The sequence below is a fragment of the Gadus chalcogrammus genome, unplaced genomic scaffold, assembly GCF_026213295.1.
Source record: "Gadus chalcogrammus isolate NIFS_2021 unplaced genomic scaffold, NIFS_Gcha_1.0 GACHA068, whole genome shotgun sequence".
In the NCBI taxonomy this organism is placed as follows: Eukaryota; Metazoa; Chordata; class Actinopteri; order Gadiformes; family Gadidae; genus Gadus; species Gadus chalcogrammus.
The window spans coordinates 67663-83479 of NW_026613503.1; the positions used below are offsets into that span (position 1 = coordinate 67663).

The 15817-nt window shown below is 46.4% G+C and overlaps 1 protein-coding gene and 1 non-coding gene across 2 annotated transcripts; both read right to left on the reverse strand.

Annotated features, from left to right (window-relative positions):
• Nucleotides 1-511: 511 nt before the first annotated feature.
• trnaa-cgc (transfer RNA alanine (anticodon CGC)) lies at nt 512-583 on the reverse strand. The gene has a single exon. It is a non-coding gene; the product is annotated as a tRNA-Ala (tRNA).
• A 1657-nt stretch (nt 584-2240) lies between these two features.
• Nucleotides 2241-4667, reverse strand: LOC130378147 (uncharacterized). Its single transcript, XM_056585032.1, has 5 exons — nt 4305-4667; nt 3940-4213; nt 3713-3849; nt 3412-3624; nt 2241-3308 (listed from the first exon to the last, which is right to left on the reverse strand). Exons 1-5 carry the CDS (start codon nt 4665-4667, stop codon nt 2538-2540), a joined length of 1758 nt encoding a protein of 585 aa, XP_056441007.1. The 3' UTR covers nt 2241-2537.
• Nucleotides 4668-15817: the final 11150 nt, after the last annotated feature.

Consider the following 15817-nt stretch of genomic DNA (forward strand, 5'->3'; position numbering starts at 1 on the left):
TATAGGAATTGCAATTGAGTAGGTTACTTACATTATACAACTTACTGATGTGATTAGAACACTGCCTCTTCTGTGAACTAGACAGTCACTATGACAGTCCAAGCCACAGCACCCCTCTCAGTTCAGGAGTAATGCTTCAGCAATTGATTGGGAAGACAATGAAAGAAGTCTGCAGTACCATGACATATTTCTGTTGATCCTTTAAACAGCCCCTTAAACATACACTGATTAACCTGTACCGTTGACGGCAGGATTCGAACCTGCGCGGGGAGACCCCAATGGATTTCTAGTCCATCACCTTAACCATACAGTTTCGACGTTTCAATTCTCTATCTTGTTCAAACATTAGCATTCTGCAACATTTTTGGTATGTAAAGCATTGCGTGACCTCATTTTGTTTAAACATTCATTGCACAGTAACATTCAGCAATGTTTCGTGATCGGATCATTTTTGACTTCTACCTTATAAAAGTGATTCATTCATAATTCACCCGTCAACTTCACTACAATTTGGAGATCCCGGGGATTGAACCCTGGACCTCATACATGCGAAGCATACGCTGTACCACTGAGCTACATCCCCTTAATGTATTAAGTAGTACATCTCTACTATCAATAACTGAAGCTTTGCTTAATGATACAGCCAATCAATAGGTTGACTTGCACTAGACCATCCTAAGAGATGAAGATATTTGGCCTGCCTGCTAAAAGCAGAGGTGGAAAACTGGTGTGGCAGATTTCAATCATGGAGCGGGGGATCCAATGGATTTCTAGTGCATCAGCTTAACCGCTTGGCCAGGACAATGGTGCTTATCGACCTCAAGTCTATCAGTTGTTCGAACAGTAACAGACTGCAACGCTTGAGGCTGTGTGATCAAATTGTGAAATCGTCCTACACCCTTGACCACAGCTTGCTTTGATCACATCTTAGTGATCGGACCTCAGCACCCCTACATGAGAAGCTTTACAGATGAGCCGAAAACAGATTACTTCAATTGTACATGTGGCAACCGATCCATGAAAGTTTGCTTAACGACACAAGAGGGGAAATCGGTTATTGACTGGCAGTACGGTATCATACATTTCTTAGAGAAGTAGTCTGCGTACAGATAGCAGAACTGGCCAACGCTTCTGGCAGGCCTGAATCTTCGTCGTGATGCAACAATGTTTTTCTCTTCTGTGGCTGTCAACACTTAGTGCATAAACGTACCGTACTCTTATCAATGTGTTGACCGGCACTAGCTTTTGAGCGCACACTAGTTTTGAGCGCACAAGCGCACAACAGCGTGCGCTTTTGAAATCGCACGCACTGATTAGACCCTGGGTCTCCTGTTTACAAGACTGGCGCTTTCACCAGCTAAGCCACAGTACCCCTAATGTAATGTAAACTTGAGACACCAATGAAAAAGGTCTCATGTAGCGTGACCCAATCATGTGTTAAGCTATCAGAACTGGCGGCTACAAAAGCATCCTGGCTAACCCAGTATTATTTGTAGTTATTTTGGTTTAAGATGTATCTGAAGTATCTTTCTTGTTTTATTTGTTTTATGTTTTATTTATGTATGATGGTGTATGTATATAAATTGTGTTAAAAAAAAAAGAAAAAAAAAAAGCACGCCCGATCTCGTCTGATCTCGGAAGCTAAGCAGGGTCGGGCCTGGTTAGTACTTGGATGGGTGACCGCCTGGGAATACCAGGTGCTGTAAGCATTATACTTTTTCAACTCTAGCTCATTGGCTGCAATGGCCTGCCGTGCGCTGATCTTTAGCGCCCACTGTTTTGGAGAATGTAAGCAACATAAAGACATTGGCAACGTCTCTTCAAACTCTATTTGTGAAAAATGTGGACAGTGCAGTGACTCTGCCAGCAGGGAGCAGCAGAGAGCTGCAATGACGGCGGTCCACCTCAGTCCATCCCAGGTTTTGCAACGCTACGTTTCTTCAAAAGATCACGCAAACGATGACGCCCTAGCAGTGTAATGCATTGCGTTCAAATATGTAACTCTGAGTCTGGAATAACGTATTCATTCATTCATTATGGATCGAATCATTGTTTCTGTACAAGTCCCGTCTCTGGCCACGGCAGCGCTCTCACTCCTTACGTCCTCCTCCTGTATAAAAGCTAATATGGTCCAGACAATAATTGGTTACGGCCATACCACCTTAGGCACGCCCGATCTCGTCTGATCTCGGATGCTAAGCAGGGTCTGGCCTGGTTAGTACTTGGATGGGTGACCGCCTGGGAATACTGTGGTAGAAATTAATGAGTATATTCTATGCAGGCATGCAAACTGGCTCGGGGTGAAAAAGGTGAGAATGATGCGTGAGCTGAGAAAAACACAGACCCACTATAGGGTTCCAGGTTTATACTCCGGGGAGTTTTCTTTTACATTTGTATTACTTTTTTAATGCATTAGGGTTAGTCACAAGTTAAAAAAAATTACAGGACTGCGCACAATTTCGAACAAAGCATTAATTTATTATGTGCAAGGGCAGCCCCAATAGGAGGACAGAGGACAGGGCAATAGGAGTATGCCATTATTTATTTTTCTTCTTGGCCTGGACCAGTGTCTCAAGGGCCCGCTTTCGCTGTTTTGCAGCATGCCTCATTCTTGCGTTCTTTTCTTCCTCAGCCTTCTGCCTTTTGCTCAAGGAAGCACTACCTGATGCTTGGCAGCCATACTCGATCTGCTGCCTTTGCTTTTCTATCATATTCTGCTGTCTTTGGAGTTTGTCAGTGCTTCCTGCAGACCGGATGTTCTTACAGAGTGTGCGGTCCACCTCCCCATACCTCACATCCTTCCTTTTGAACAACTCCACAGCCGTCTTCTCCCTGGACTGGAGTGTGTATTTCACTGTTTGGATGGCACCGAATGTTGATATTTTCATGTTTCCACTTCTGGGGTCAAGGATTTCATTCATTAGGCTGAAAGATGATTCAACTCTGGGTCCATGAAAGATGGAGAGGGCACATTTTACCATTGCACTAAGGGCTGGGTACTTAGATCTGTTGTCAAAGACATGACCCCACCACTCCACCATGCTATCCCCCTCCTTGAACGTGGGCACGTTAAGATCAATGTTGTACAGTAGGATTTCTTTGTGGATGTCCTTGACGGCTGGTAAAAGGTGGTCTAGCATTCCACCCAACCTCTTCAGCTGGATGGTTGCCTGTGAGTGGCCTCTTAGAAGTGGGTCCAGAGAAGACAGGGCAATCAGTGTCTGGCTGGACAATGGAAGTTTTTTCTGCATGTAGACAGCAGTGGTGGTGTAGGCTGTTTTGACTTGTTTCAGGAATGGCTCTAGCAGCTGAAACATAGTAAACCACAAAACAAACAATTACTAGATCTCAAAAAAAACAATCAGGAAAAAAAGTGAAGTATCAAATGTTATTATAGTGCAGGGTACTAACCGCATGATTGGGATTCCTGGTCCTGAATGTGTCTGCTTCCTGTCCAACATAGAACTCCATGGCAGGCAGCAGCATGTTATCCTCCAGCACCATTTCTCCCAGAGCCCTGGGAGACAATTGAGTGATGTGTTCCCCTTTTATGAAGCAAGCCAAAAAAGCCAGGAACAGCTCAAACTGCTTGTCAGGGAGTTTGTGCACCAACGTCTGGCTACCCTGTGTAGGTAAAACAAACTGTTGTTAAATGGAAGAAGCATCATTGGTTACACAGTTTCAGTAATGTGCAACATAAGTAAACACCTACCTGGAAAACCATGACATATTCCTTCAGGATAGCCAATACACCCATGTAAACGCTGAGCTGTAGTAGCGTTGTAGTCTCCTCATGCCACACCTTTCGACAGACCCTTTTCTTCCTGTCTTTCCCTTGCTGTGTCATGCCTGTGAAAATAGAATCATTAATATGAGTGGCAATAAGGTATGTATCGCTAACCATGATGTAGATGACTCAATTCTTAAAGTAGAATTCACCTTTTCGGTTGAGGTCCTCATGTAGGGTTCTAATTCTGGCCCTTGCAGTCGGATTGACGGTGTACTTTGTGTATATACTTTCCAGAGGCTCTTTGTAAAGGTCCTTGTCTTCTGCAGACAGAAATCCAAAATAGAGAACCTTGTATGCTGGCAGCATTGCGTAGGTTGCCATGCTAGCATCATATGCAGAGAGCCAACGATGGGATACAAAGCCCCTCTGAGGGTTGGAGGCAGGGATGTTCAGAATTTGAGATACCTCCTTGAGGTACATCACCTGATAAAGAGAGATTATGAAATAGATTTGTAAAAAAAGATATCAGTTATCTGATGAATGAATGAACTAAAATCATTCCATTTCTTTTTACCTGATCAGGACACCACCGATGGTCTGTCTGCAGATCATTGAACAGCTGCTCAAGATGGTATTCAAAGGGCTCTGTAAACTTCTTCGCTGCGTTGTGAATGTGGTGACACGAGTCTCCATCAATATCAAGCAGGGTTGGACAGTGCTGTAGGATCCTTTTTTCAAGGTTGGTCTTGCTGCCCCTCATGACCGAACATGAGTCCATAAGCATGCTTACAAGATGTTTCCATGGTATTTTGTTTTGCTCGAAGAACTCGCGGAGCACCCTCTCCAAGGCAGCGGCGTTCACTTTTATGACCTCCAGGGACCCCAAATGCTCCACCATCACCTTCCTGAAGTCATCATGATAGTAGCTGACGAGCATGGAGAGGATCTTCAAATCAAACCAAATATAAGTCGTGAATCAAATGTACAATTATTATAATATAAGATTTAAACTAGAAGTTAGTGCAAATAGAATTGAGACAGTAGAATATATTGCTTGTGATTAAATATGAGACCAACCTTTTTGTTGTTGTTCGATGTACTCTCGTCCAAGTTTAGGGAAAAGGGAAATCTTCTCAGGTTGGAGAAGGTCCGCTCAGAGAAGGTTCGCCCTAGGCCATGAACCATTTTGTATGCTGCCGCTGTTCGAGATAGCTTAATTCCCTGCAAAGCCACTTTGTCCAAAGCAAGACTCTGGGCCAACTCAACAATTACTGGAGCAATAGCAAAAGGGAGAGAATGCTCTGCTATCACTCCAAGAACCATGGCCTAGAACAGAAATGATGAAATTAGAAAAGCAGGTAGTATCTTTTATGCCCAAGTAGTGACACTGCCTGTGCTGAACTAATAGGCCTACCTACACCTACCTCTGCATTTGCTATGTGGTTCACAGTGGGTGTTGGAAGTTTTGCCTGACTTCGCTGTCTGATGTTCTCAGGACCTTGCTGTAAAGCTGAGGTGGATGCTTCAGACTCAGGTAGAAAGCTAGGGGCCACACTGTGCGTTGTCGTTATATTGTAGACTTTCTTCTTGTGAAGTTCTGTTTTGCAGTGTGCTAGCAAAGCATGGCTGCCCTTGTTCGCATAATTAATTTCTTTGTGGCAAAGAATACACCTTGCCAAACCTTTTTTATTAATTTTTTTGAAGACATCCACTAAAGGGAATGTGTGCTCTGCTCCCTTGACCTCAATTTTTGCCTCTGATTTTAGCCATGACCAGTTCCAAATGCACTTTATGCCTGCATCCACCTGCTTGACTACCAACGCATCTTTCTCTTCTAAATCATTCATTCTGAAAGTAAGGAAATCACTTTGTTAGTTAAGCTAATTTTAGCAATGTTGTAAACATAGCTAGCAAGCTGTTATCTTGTACCCTAGCTGTCTGTCACTGACTGAATGTCTGGCCAATTATCTATAGCAGTGGTTTTCAAACTGTGGGGCGTGCCCCCCCTGGGGGGCGCCAGAGTTCTTCAGGGGGGGCGCGACGTGAGAAAAAAATAAACCCGAAAGAATACCTGAAAGTCGATGATTCAAATCATCAGTCGTACTTCAACTGTAGAAGTAACATAACTAAATCAATTTTCAACCGTTTATCTTCGTGCAAACCATTTAACAAATCTACACACTTGTATCTTCAATAATATTTAAGCAGAATTTCGATATCATTTAAAATTTCTTCAGAATCACAGTTTTAGTTTCTTACCGCTTCGTTTTCAGCTGTTTTCATTGAAGACGTCAGCCCATTCTGATACACCTACTTCTAGACATCGTAATAACTTATTCATTTTTCAGCCGTTTACCATCGTTCAAACCATTAAACAAATCTACACACTTGTATCTTCAATACTATCTGAACGGAATTTTTATAGCATTTATATTTTTTTCAGAATCACAGTTTTAGTTTCAAACCGGCATCGTTTTCAGTTGCTTATAATAATTGAGGTCACCATAGCAACGCCGGTAAACAAACCCCGCCGAATAGTCGAATCTCTGGAATGAAAAGGCAGATCTGATTCGACTCTGAAAATTCAGAGTCGGGGACCCTGAATGAATCTGTGTAAACTGGCAGTTTACACAGATTAAGATGTTCAAATTGATTTAAAAAAGGTTAAGCTAAAACATGCTTAGATAAAGTTGTTAAATTGTGTTAAGAAATATGTTTAAAAACGCATGTTGTAATGTTTCAGAAATATTTTTAAAAAATGGGGAGGGGGGGGGGGGGCTCAGCTGAATTTTTTTCTCTGAGGGGGGGCTCACTCTCTCACACTTTGAAAACCCCTGATCTATAGACTACATGTAGGCCTACTAACATTAACAGAATATAACATTTTTCTTATTTCCTCTAATTTGTACTCTTACCTTAGTCATGTCTTTTTTGGGCTTTCCAGTTGACTCCGTCGGGACTTCTCTCGGCTATATCGACTAGTATGTAACACAACTGGTGACCAACTGAAAAATTCTCCTTTGGCGCGTTTCCACCGGAGGGTGCGTTCGGTTGCGGCACGGTTCGCGTTTCCACCGCCAAAAGTGGGCGTGACATGGGGATAAATAAATGCCGCGAGGTATTATTCTGGACAATGGACATGTCGCGTAAAACGTTAGCTTGCGCGAACAAGGAGGTGGAGCATGGACCTATTAAAGAAGACAATACTTTATTAAAGCATGCAATTGTGATGTAGAACAAAATAAAAAGAAAACAAAGTGCTTGAATGATATTGAAGCCTACAGCGATCGTTAGTTAACTTGTGTGGTGGTGCCGTATCATGTTTACCCTCGCGTTGCCATGGTAACGCGATTGCACTCTCATTAGCGGAATCGATGAGAACGCTTTAATGTAAGGTCGCGGGGAGACGAAACTCTGTTCGTTCGTTTGTATATTTTATTTACGTGACCATATTTTTGTTATGTTTGTTTTGGGAATCAGTTCTCGTCGTTCACCTTCGGGATGTTTACGTAGCTGCCGCGGCGATCGACATCCGGCCTACCATGAGGGTACTGTCGGCGGTGGATACGCTTGGTGGAAACGAGGCATTTAAAGGCTCCGCTGGGCTCACGCTTGGCCGTTTCAGATGGTAGGCGACTTCCCGCTCGCGCTGTTGGCTGGCCGCGCGGCTTCACGAGCGCGCGCATGCGTTCGACGAGCACGGAAGCGACAGTTCCACGGGAGTGCGCCCACTTGTCGTGCCGCCTGACAGAATGCTGCGCCTTCTCTCTGTCCGCTCGCCTCTCCATTGAGAATGTATTAGTAGCAGGACTCCATGGCTGGCCATCAGACCCCCCCCCCCCCCCCCCCCCGCAAATGTTTTCTCAACGGATCTCCACGAATCACACAAGTGGTCAATTTTGTCTTCAAAACGGCGAATTTCACCGAAAGGTGACTAGTTTGCATGCCTGTCTATGGTAAACCATGATTATTATTAGGCTTGTATATCTAATGGTAGAAAACATTTAAAGGGTCTCTTATCCTTTCTTATCCAGGGCTGATCACGAGGCCTGGGAGTCTTGGGTCAGAGCAGGAGTTGGGGCCCAACCCCAAGAGCAGGAAGCTACTGAGACAATGCATGCTGACTCCACTTCCTGGGTCCTCGACCATCTCAGTGACCATCTGTTTAGAAGAATTTGTGTTTGATTATGTGTGGACACCTAAAAAACAAGAAACTGCTGAGTACTGTGCTATTGTGTGTTTAAGAAGAGGCTGGAATCTGTTGACGACCAGTAACTCTATAGACCTACTCAGGCTGTTGTCGTTGTTGTATTTCTGCAAGATAAAGTCTTTTGTCAATTCTTGCTCCGGACCCCTCGATTTGTTTTACTCTCTCTCTCTCTTGAATTAGTCTAAGTGTTTATATCTCGATTAATCTTCAACATATTGGCGTCACGAACAGGTTGAAATAGGGACTCGCCAGCTGCCGGGCCAGAGGACGGGACGCGAACGGATCATACGACCAGAGCTCAAGGGTAAGTTGTCTTGCCATATATAGGATAGAGTCGTTAGATCTGTTCTTGCCCCGTCTGAAACGCTCAGCAGCAGGTAAAGTGTCTCTTTGATCAAACAAACCAAAATTATAGATAAATGAGCGAGTGAGAGATACGGGGGAGTTGTTGTTATTTGGTGTTTTGGTGTTTTGGTTAAATAGGCTTACTGTAAGTCCTGTGACTGTCTTGTGGAGGAACGAATTAGTGGAAAGTTCTAACAAGGACAGGGCCAGCAGGCCCGCAGGTCGAAAGAAACAGACCTGTAGGATTTTTTCTGACAGTATCCTATTTGGAGTTGAGTTGTCAGTTGGGAATGAATTCAGTCGTTTTTATTTGAGGAGCTTTCTTGGGATGCTGACTAGTGAATTTTAAATACTCATCTTGGTGCAGTTGACCTGCAGATCCTGCACCAATGATGGTGAATTTCTGATTCCGATCTTGCTATTTTGAGAAAACAGGCTTCTCGCACTTTTTGAATAGATAAGTCTCTTGGTTGGGATACCGCTTCAGGTGATTAGCTAATCCTGATCTTGGTGTTTTGAGAAGTTTCTTGTTTGTTCTTGATCTGTTCCAATGGTTATGTATTTAGCCATTATTTTAAAAGAATGGGCTTGTCGTTTGACGTTCCGTTTGAATGAGTTTGACCCGCTAATCTTCCAATCACGCTGCAGTGTTGGATCTAAAGAAAGGGCCAGTCTGTAACTCTGATCTTGGTGCTGTGTGGCAATAGGTTCTTGTTTGAAATTCTGGTCGATTGATTATCCATCCGACTGTTCATGTTTTAATCAAAAGGCCAGTTTCTACGCTCGGTCAACCTTTTTCTTTGTAATTAATTACAAACAATTCAGACATTTTTCAACATAATATTAAAATTGTCTCTCCTGGAACCGTCACCTTATCGTGGTGGAGAGGTTTGCGTGTCCCTGTGAACCTGAGAGCTGTGTTGTCTGGAGCCTTGTGCTCCTGGTAGGGTCTCTCATGGCAGAGTGGTCTCAGGTGAGGGGCCAGACTAAGAATGGTTAAAAAAACTCCAATGAAGAACAAAAAAAGAGGAGATGTGACCCGGCCCGGAGGAAGCCCGGGGCACCCGTCTGGAGCTAGGCCCAGACGGAGGGCTCGATGGCGAGCGCCTGGTGGCCGGGTTTGCCACGGAGCCCGGTCGGGCACAGCCCGAACAAACTACGTGGCACCCCCCCTCTCTTCATCCCATGGGCCCACCACCTGTGGGAAGACCCGTTGGGGTCGGGTGCGCAGCCACATGGGTGGCAGCGAAGGTCAGGGGTCTCGACGGACCAGACCCGGGCGGCAGAAGCTGGCTCTGGGGACGTGGAACGTCACCTCGCTGTGGGGAAAGGAACCGGAGCTTGTGAGGGAGGTGGAGCGCTATCAGTTAGATCTGGTGGGGCTTACCTCCACGCACAGTCTCAGCTCTGGTACCGTACTCCTGGATAAGGGTTGGACTCTATTCTTCTCCGGAGTTGCCGAGGGCGTGAGGCGCCGGGCGGGTGTGGGGATACTCATAAATCCCCGGCTGAGCGCCGCGGTGTTGGAGTTTACCCCGGTAGACGAGAGGGTCGCCTCCCTGCGCCTAAGGGTTGTAGGGGGGAAAACTCTGACTGTTGTTTGTGCGTATGCACCAAACAGCAGCTCAGAGTACTCGGCCTTCTTGGAGACCCTGAATGGAGTCCTGTATGGGGCTCCAGTAGGGGACTCCGTAGTTCTGCTGGGAGACTTCAACGCCCACGTGGGCAACGATGGAGACACCTGGAGAGGCGTGGTGGGGAGGAACGGCCTCCCTGATCTAAACCCGAGCGGTCGTTTGTTATTGGACTTCTGTGCTAGTCATGGATTATCCATAACAAACACCATGTTCGAACATAAGGGTGCTCATAAGTGTACCTGGTACCAGAGTACCCTAGGCCGAAGATCGATGATCGATTTCGTGATCGTGTCATCTGATCTGAGGCCGCATGTTTTGGACACTCGGGTAAAGAGAGGGGCGGAACTGTCAACCGACCACCATCTGGTTGTGAGTTGGATCAGGGAATGGGGGAAATTTCCGGATAGACCTGGTAAGCCCAAACGAGTAGTGCGGGTGAACTGGGAACGTCTGGAGGAGGCCCCCGTCCTAGGTATCTTCAACTCACACCTCCGGCGGAGCTTTTCTGGCATTCCTGTGGAGGTTGGGGGCATTGAGCCGGAGTGGGCGGTGTTCAAAGCCTCCATTGCTGAAGCTGCGGTGGCTAGCTGTGGCCTCAGGGTCTTAGGCTCCTCAAGGGGCGGTAACCCTCGGACACCGTGGTGGACACCGGTGGTCAGGGAAGCCGTCCGACTGAAGAAGGAGGCCTTCCGGGATATGATATCCTGGAGGACTCCTGACTCGGTTGCAGGGTACCGACAGGCTCGAAGGGCTGCAGCGGCTGCCGTGTCGGAGGCTAAGCAGCGGGTGTGGGAGAAGTTCGGAGAGGCCATGGAGAAGGACTTTCGGTCGGCACCAAAGTGTTTCTGGAAGACTATCCGGCACCTCAGGAGGGGGAAACGGGGAACCATCCAAGCTGTGTACAGTAAGGATGGGACTCTGTTGACCTCAACTGAGGAGGTCGTCGGACGTTGGAAGGAACACTTTGAGGAACTCCTGAATCCGAATAACACGCCCTCTATGTTGGAGGCAGAGCTCGAGGTTGATGGTGTTTCGTCGTCAATTTCCCTGGTGGAGGTCACTGAGGTAGTCAAACATCTCCGCAGTGGCAAAGCCCCAGGGATTGATGAGATCCAGCCAGAAATGCTAAAGGCTCTGGGTGTTGAGGGGCTGTCATGGTTGACACGCCTATTCAACATCGCGTGGGAGTCGGGTACAGTGCCAAAGGAGTGGCAAACCGGGGTGGTGGTTCCCCTGTTCAAAAAGGGGGACCAGAGAGTGTGTGCCAATTACCGGGGTATCACACTTCTCAGCCTCCCTGGTAAAGTCTACTCCAAGGTGCTGGAAAGGAGGGTTCGGCCGATCGTCGAACCTCAGATTGAAGAGGAACAATGCGGTTTTCGCCCCGGACGTGGAACTACGGACCAGCTCTTCACTCTCGCAAGGATCCTGGAGGGGGCCTGGGAGTATGCCCATCCGGTCTACATGTGTTTTGTGGATCTGGAGAAGGCGTATGACCGGGTCCCCCGGGAGAAACTGTGGGAGGTGCTGCGGGAGTATGGGGTAAGGGGGTCTATCCTCAGGGCCATCCAATCTTTGTACTCCCAAAGCGAGAGCTGTGTTCGTGTTCTCGGCAGCCAGTCAGTTTCGTTCTCAGTGGGTGCTGGTCTCCGCCAGGGCTGCGCCTTGTCACCAATCCTGTTTGTGATATACATGGACAGGATATCGAGGCGTAGTCGTGGTGGGGAGGGGTTGCAGTTCGGTGGTCTGAGGATCTCGTCACTGCTTTTTGCAGATGATGTGGTCCTCATTGGATCATCGGCCTGTGACCTTCAGCACTCACTGGATCGGCTGGCGGCAGAGTGTGAAGCGGCTGGGATGAGGATCAGCACCGCTAAATCTGAGGCCATGACTCTTAGCAGGAAACCGGTGGATTGCTTACTCCGGGTAGGAAATGAGTCCTTAGCCCAAGTGAAGGAGTTCAAGTACCTCGGGGTCTTGTTCGCGAGTGAGGGTACTATGGAGCGTGAGATTGGCCGGAGAATCGGAGCAGCGGGGGCGGTATTGCGTTCGCTTTACCGCACCGTTGTAACGAAAAGAGAGCTGAGCCGCAAGGCAAAGCTCTCGATCTACCGGTCGATCTTCGTTCCTATCCTCACCTATGGTCATGAGGGCTGGGTGATGACCGAAAGGACGAGATCGCGGGTACAAGCGGCCGAGATGAGTTTTCTCAGAAGGGTGGCTGGCGTCTCCCTTAGGGATAGGGTGAGAAGCTCAGCCATCCGTGAGGAACTCGGATTAGAGCCGCTGCTCCTTTACTTAGAAAGGAGTCAGCTGAGGTGGTTCGGGCATCTGGTAAGGATGCCCACTGGGCGCCTTCCTTGGGAGGTGTTTCAGGCACGTCCAGTGGGGAGGAGACCTCGGGGAAGACCCAGGACTAGGTGGAGAGATTATATCTCAACACTGGCCTGGGAACGCCTCGGGATCCCCCCGTCAGAGCTGGTCAATGTGGCCCGGGAAAGGGAAGTCTGGGGCCCCCTGCTTGAGCTGCTCCCCCCGCGACCCGACCCCGGATAAGCGGATGACGATGAGATGAGATGAGATTAAAATTGTATGAATCGGTTTATTGTCTGTATTTAAATCGTGTTAGGATTAAAGTTACCTCGGAGATTTTTACGACCCGGTTTATTTTTTGTTGATTCTGTCATAAATAAATTAGGCGGACAGAGAATAGTTCATTTGTTTAAAGTAGTTGATAATCATAAATAAATTAGACGGATAGAGAATAGTTAATTTGTTGGAGTAATGAATAAATGTGTGAATCTTCTTTGACTTAAACATAATCGCGCTGACTCTAACTTCATGTGCACGAGCACACACAGGGGACGAGCAGGAGCCTGTAAGGCAGGGTTGAGAATTGATAACAGTGAAGGGTTGGGGCCACATTCCAATCTTCGGGAGGAAGACGAGCGCTTGGGAAGAGTTCACATTTGTAGCTTAGAGATAATAAAGCATTTAAACTAACTAGTAGGATAAACTCAAATAAATTGTATTAATAAATAGTGTATTTCAGAATAAATAAATGTAATAAAGTAATAATTTAAAATGGCACCAACAGCGGTAGAGATTTTGAGCAAAAACAATCCATTGCTCAGAGATGAGATAACAAGGATCTCTGAGAAATGGGAGAAAGGAACAGCTAAAACAGGCACGATATGGCCCATGGGAGGGACTTTTGATCCAATAATGTGTAGGGACATGGAGGTAGTAATAAGGAACTAACCTTCTAACCTAGAAGGTTCCACTTCTAGGTTTAGAAGTGGAACCTTCTGTTAGGTTCCACTTCTAAACCTAACAGAAGTGGAAAAAAGGCCTTAGAGATGAGAGACAGGGAAAGGTTAGTGCTAGCTTTGTTCGAATTGGAGGGAGAGAGGTGGCGCGCATTACAACGAGTGGCCAGAAAAATAATCACAAAGGAAGAAGAGGCTCAACCTTTGCCTCTGAAGCTTGAGCCACCGCCGTACAAACCAACTAACATGCATCCACTGATAACAGACAACGTGGAATTTAAAGGGGAAGTCACACTAGATGAAGGAGATAATAAATGTAACACACAAGGGAGGGTCAGCGGGGGAAACTAAGGAGAGCACGAAGGGGAAAAAAGGCACCCGACACCCTCCCAGGTAATTATCCCATTCTAGTCAAAGGACAACAGGTCCAATATCAACCGTGGGGTTCACAGGACCTGGAGGGAGTCATTTCTAAACTCCCCAACATACATAACGGGGCGTCAAAATGGGTTAGAACATTTGAGGAACTCACAGTGGGAAAGTTAATGGCAGTGGGGGACCTGAAAGCTCTGTTGGCAAGAGTATTGGGGTTATCTAAGATGGAGTCTGTACTGAGGAATGGAGGGTTGGATATAATGGACGGAATGTATGATGGGACTACGCTTGATTGCTACAGAGTGGCGATGTGGACCACACTCAGAAGGGAGTTCCCGACCCATATCGATCATAAAAATATGAGAGGCCTCCCTATCAACGACACAGAGAATCCTGCATCCTACCTGCAGGCCCAAGTAGACAGATGGCGCATGGAGACGGATGAGGATCCTGAGATCCATCCGGTGTTCTCTGTTATGTTTAGAAACTCTGTGATAGAGATTCTACCTAGCCCAATCAAAGTTAGCTAGATGATGTGGTTGGACTGGTTACAAATAAACCACATGGAGACTTCTGCGACCATGTGGTTCATGCAGTGGAGAAATATTGGCAAAATAAACACAAAATACAGGAACAAAGCAAAGAGGTGCAGAGGAAGCTATCTCAGCTTCAGTTGGAAGAACTCACAAGAAGAGAAAAAGAGAAGAAAAAACAGGCGGTTGTTTCAGAGCCGGTTGAAACAATATTGCAAGCCGTCCAGCAGGGCGCACCACAAACCAAACCTCCTCAACAGGCATTCTCTACCCCAGTACAACAGCCTCAGAGCCAATGGTCACCCACTCCACCATTCATATACACCATTCAGATACACCTACATAATACTGGGAACCCAATAAATGGGAATAGGCATAATCAGAATAAGGGGCCCAAAGGTCAGTATATAAACAATTTACAACAAGGACACCAAGGACAGTTTAGAAACAATCAACAACAAGGATCCCAAGGACAACGCAGAGGTCCTTTAATATGCTATGGGTGCAACATGGAAGGACATATTAGGAGGAATTGTTTGGCTAACCCTTATCCACCACAGCAAGGACAGGGTAACAGCTATCAGGGAAGGCAGGAACAAGGAGGGTAGCTACCAGCCAGGTCCCTTTATAGGTTAGGGATACTAGGGGTGCCCAGAGAATCCAGGGGGAGGGTCAGCTTGTAGCAATCACAAAACAAGCTGATGAGGAACCAATACTGCAGGTTCTGATAAATTATAGAGGCACGCCAATGAGGCCCACACTGGAGCCACTTACACTTGCGTAGGTCCAAATTATGCCTCTCACCTCCCATGGCAGGAAAATTCACCAAAACTTTAGAATTCTCGGGACACACGCAGTTAATACCTACGACAGCTACAAGGATGACAATCTGAGAATTCTTATTTTAAGTTGTATATGTGAGTGAGTGAGTGAGTGAGTGAGTGAGTGAGTAAGAGAGAGAGTAAGAGAGACTGTATTCGCATTGTACTGAATAGATTATTTGTGTGCTTGGATGTACTCTGTAAGTGGTCCCCTGAATGTAAACCTATGTCCACTGTTTTAGAAAAAACGTAGAACCACCACTGGGATTGGTGATTCTGTGGTTCTTGGGAGACTCTCCAACGCGTCGGAACACCATTTGGTATATATCATTACATCTTGGTACACAGAGCACTGGTGAGACAACGGGTTGGATCATAGGGAGAAGGTATTTGGAGAAGGGAGAGGGAATGTAATAGAAAGCAAAAAGGGCGGACACGGACCGGCGCAGAGGTAATAAATCAGCGGAGAGGAGCTGGGGGTCGGTTTAGCTCAGGAAGTAGAGGGTGTCTTGTAACCGAAATGTTGCTAGTTCGATCCCCATCCCTCCTAGCTGAGTGTTGATGTGTCCCTGAGTAAATTACATGGTGATCACAGGATTTAGGAATAATTATCTAGACTCCAAAACATGAGCAATTAGCGTTCAAAATTGTCTGCACACCACACTCCACAGGAGTCAATGGGTTCAATGGCGCCAGGGTAAAAGTGACTCATCAAAGAGGAGCGGACCAACCCATGGATTCTGCATGGATAGGTGGTTATTTTGGTGCTTGGACCTGACGAGGTCTAGGTGCCAAGATAACAACACAAATAAAATATTTCCTTAGAGATTATGATAAGTAATAGACAATTTATTAAAAGTGATCTTATAATTTAGAAAAAAAAAATCGGCAATACTT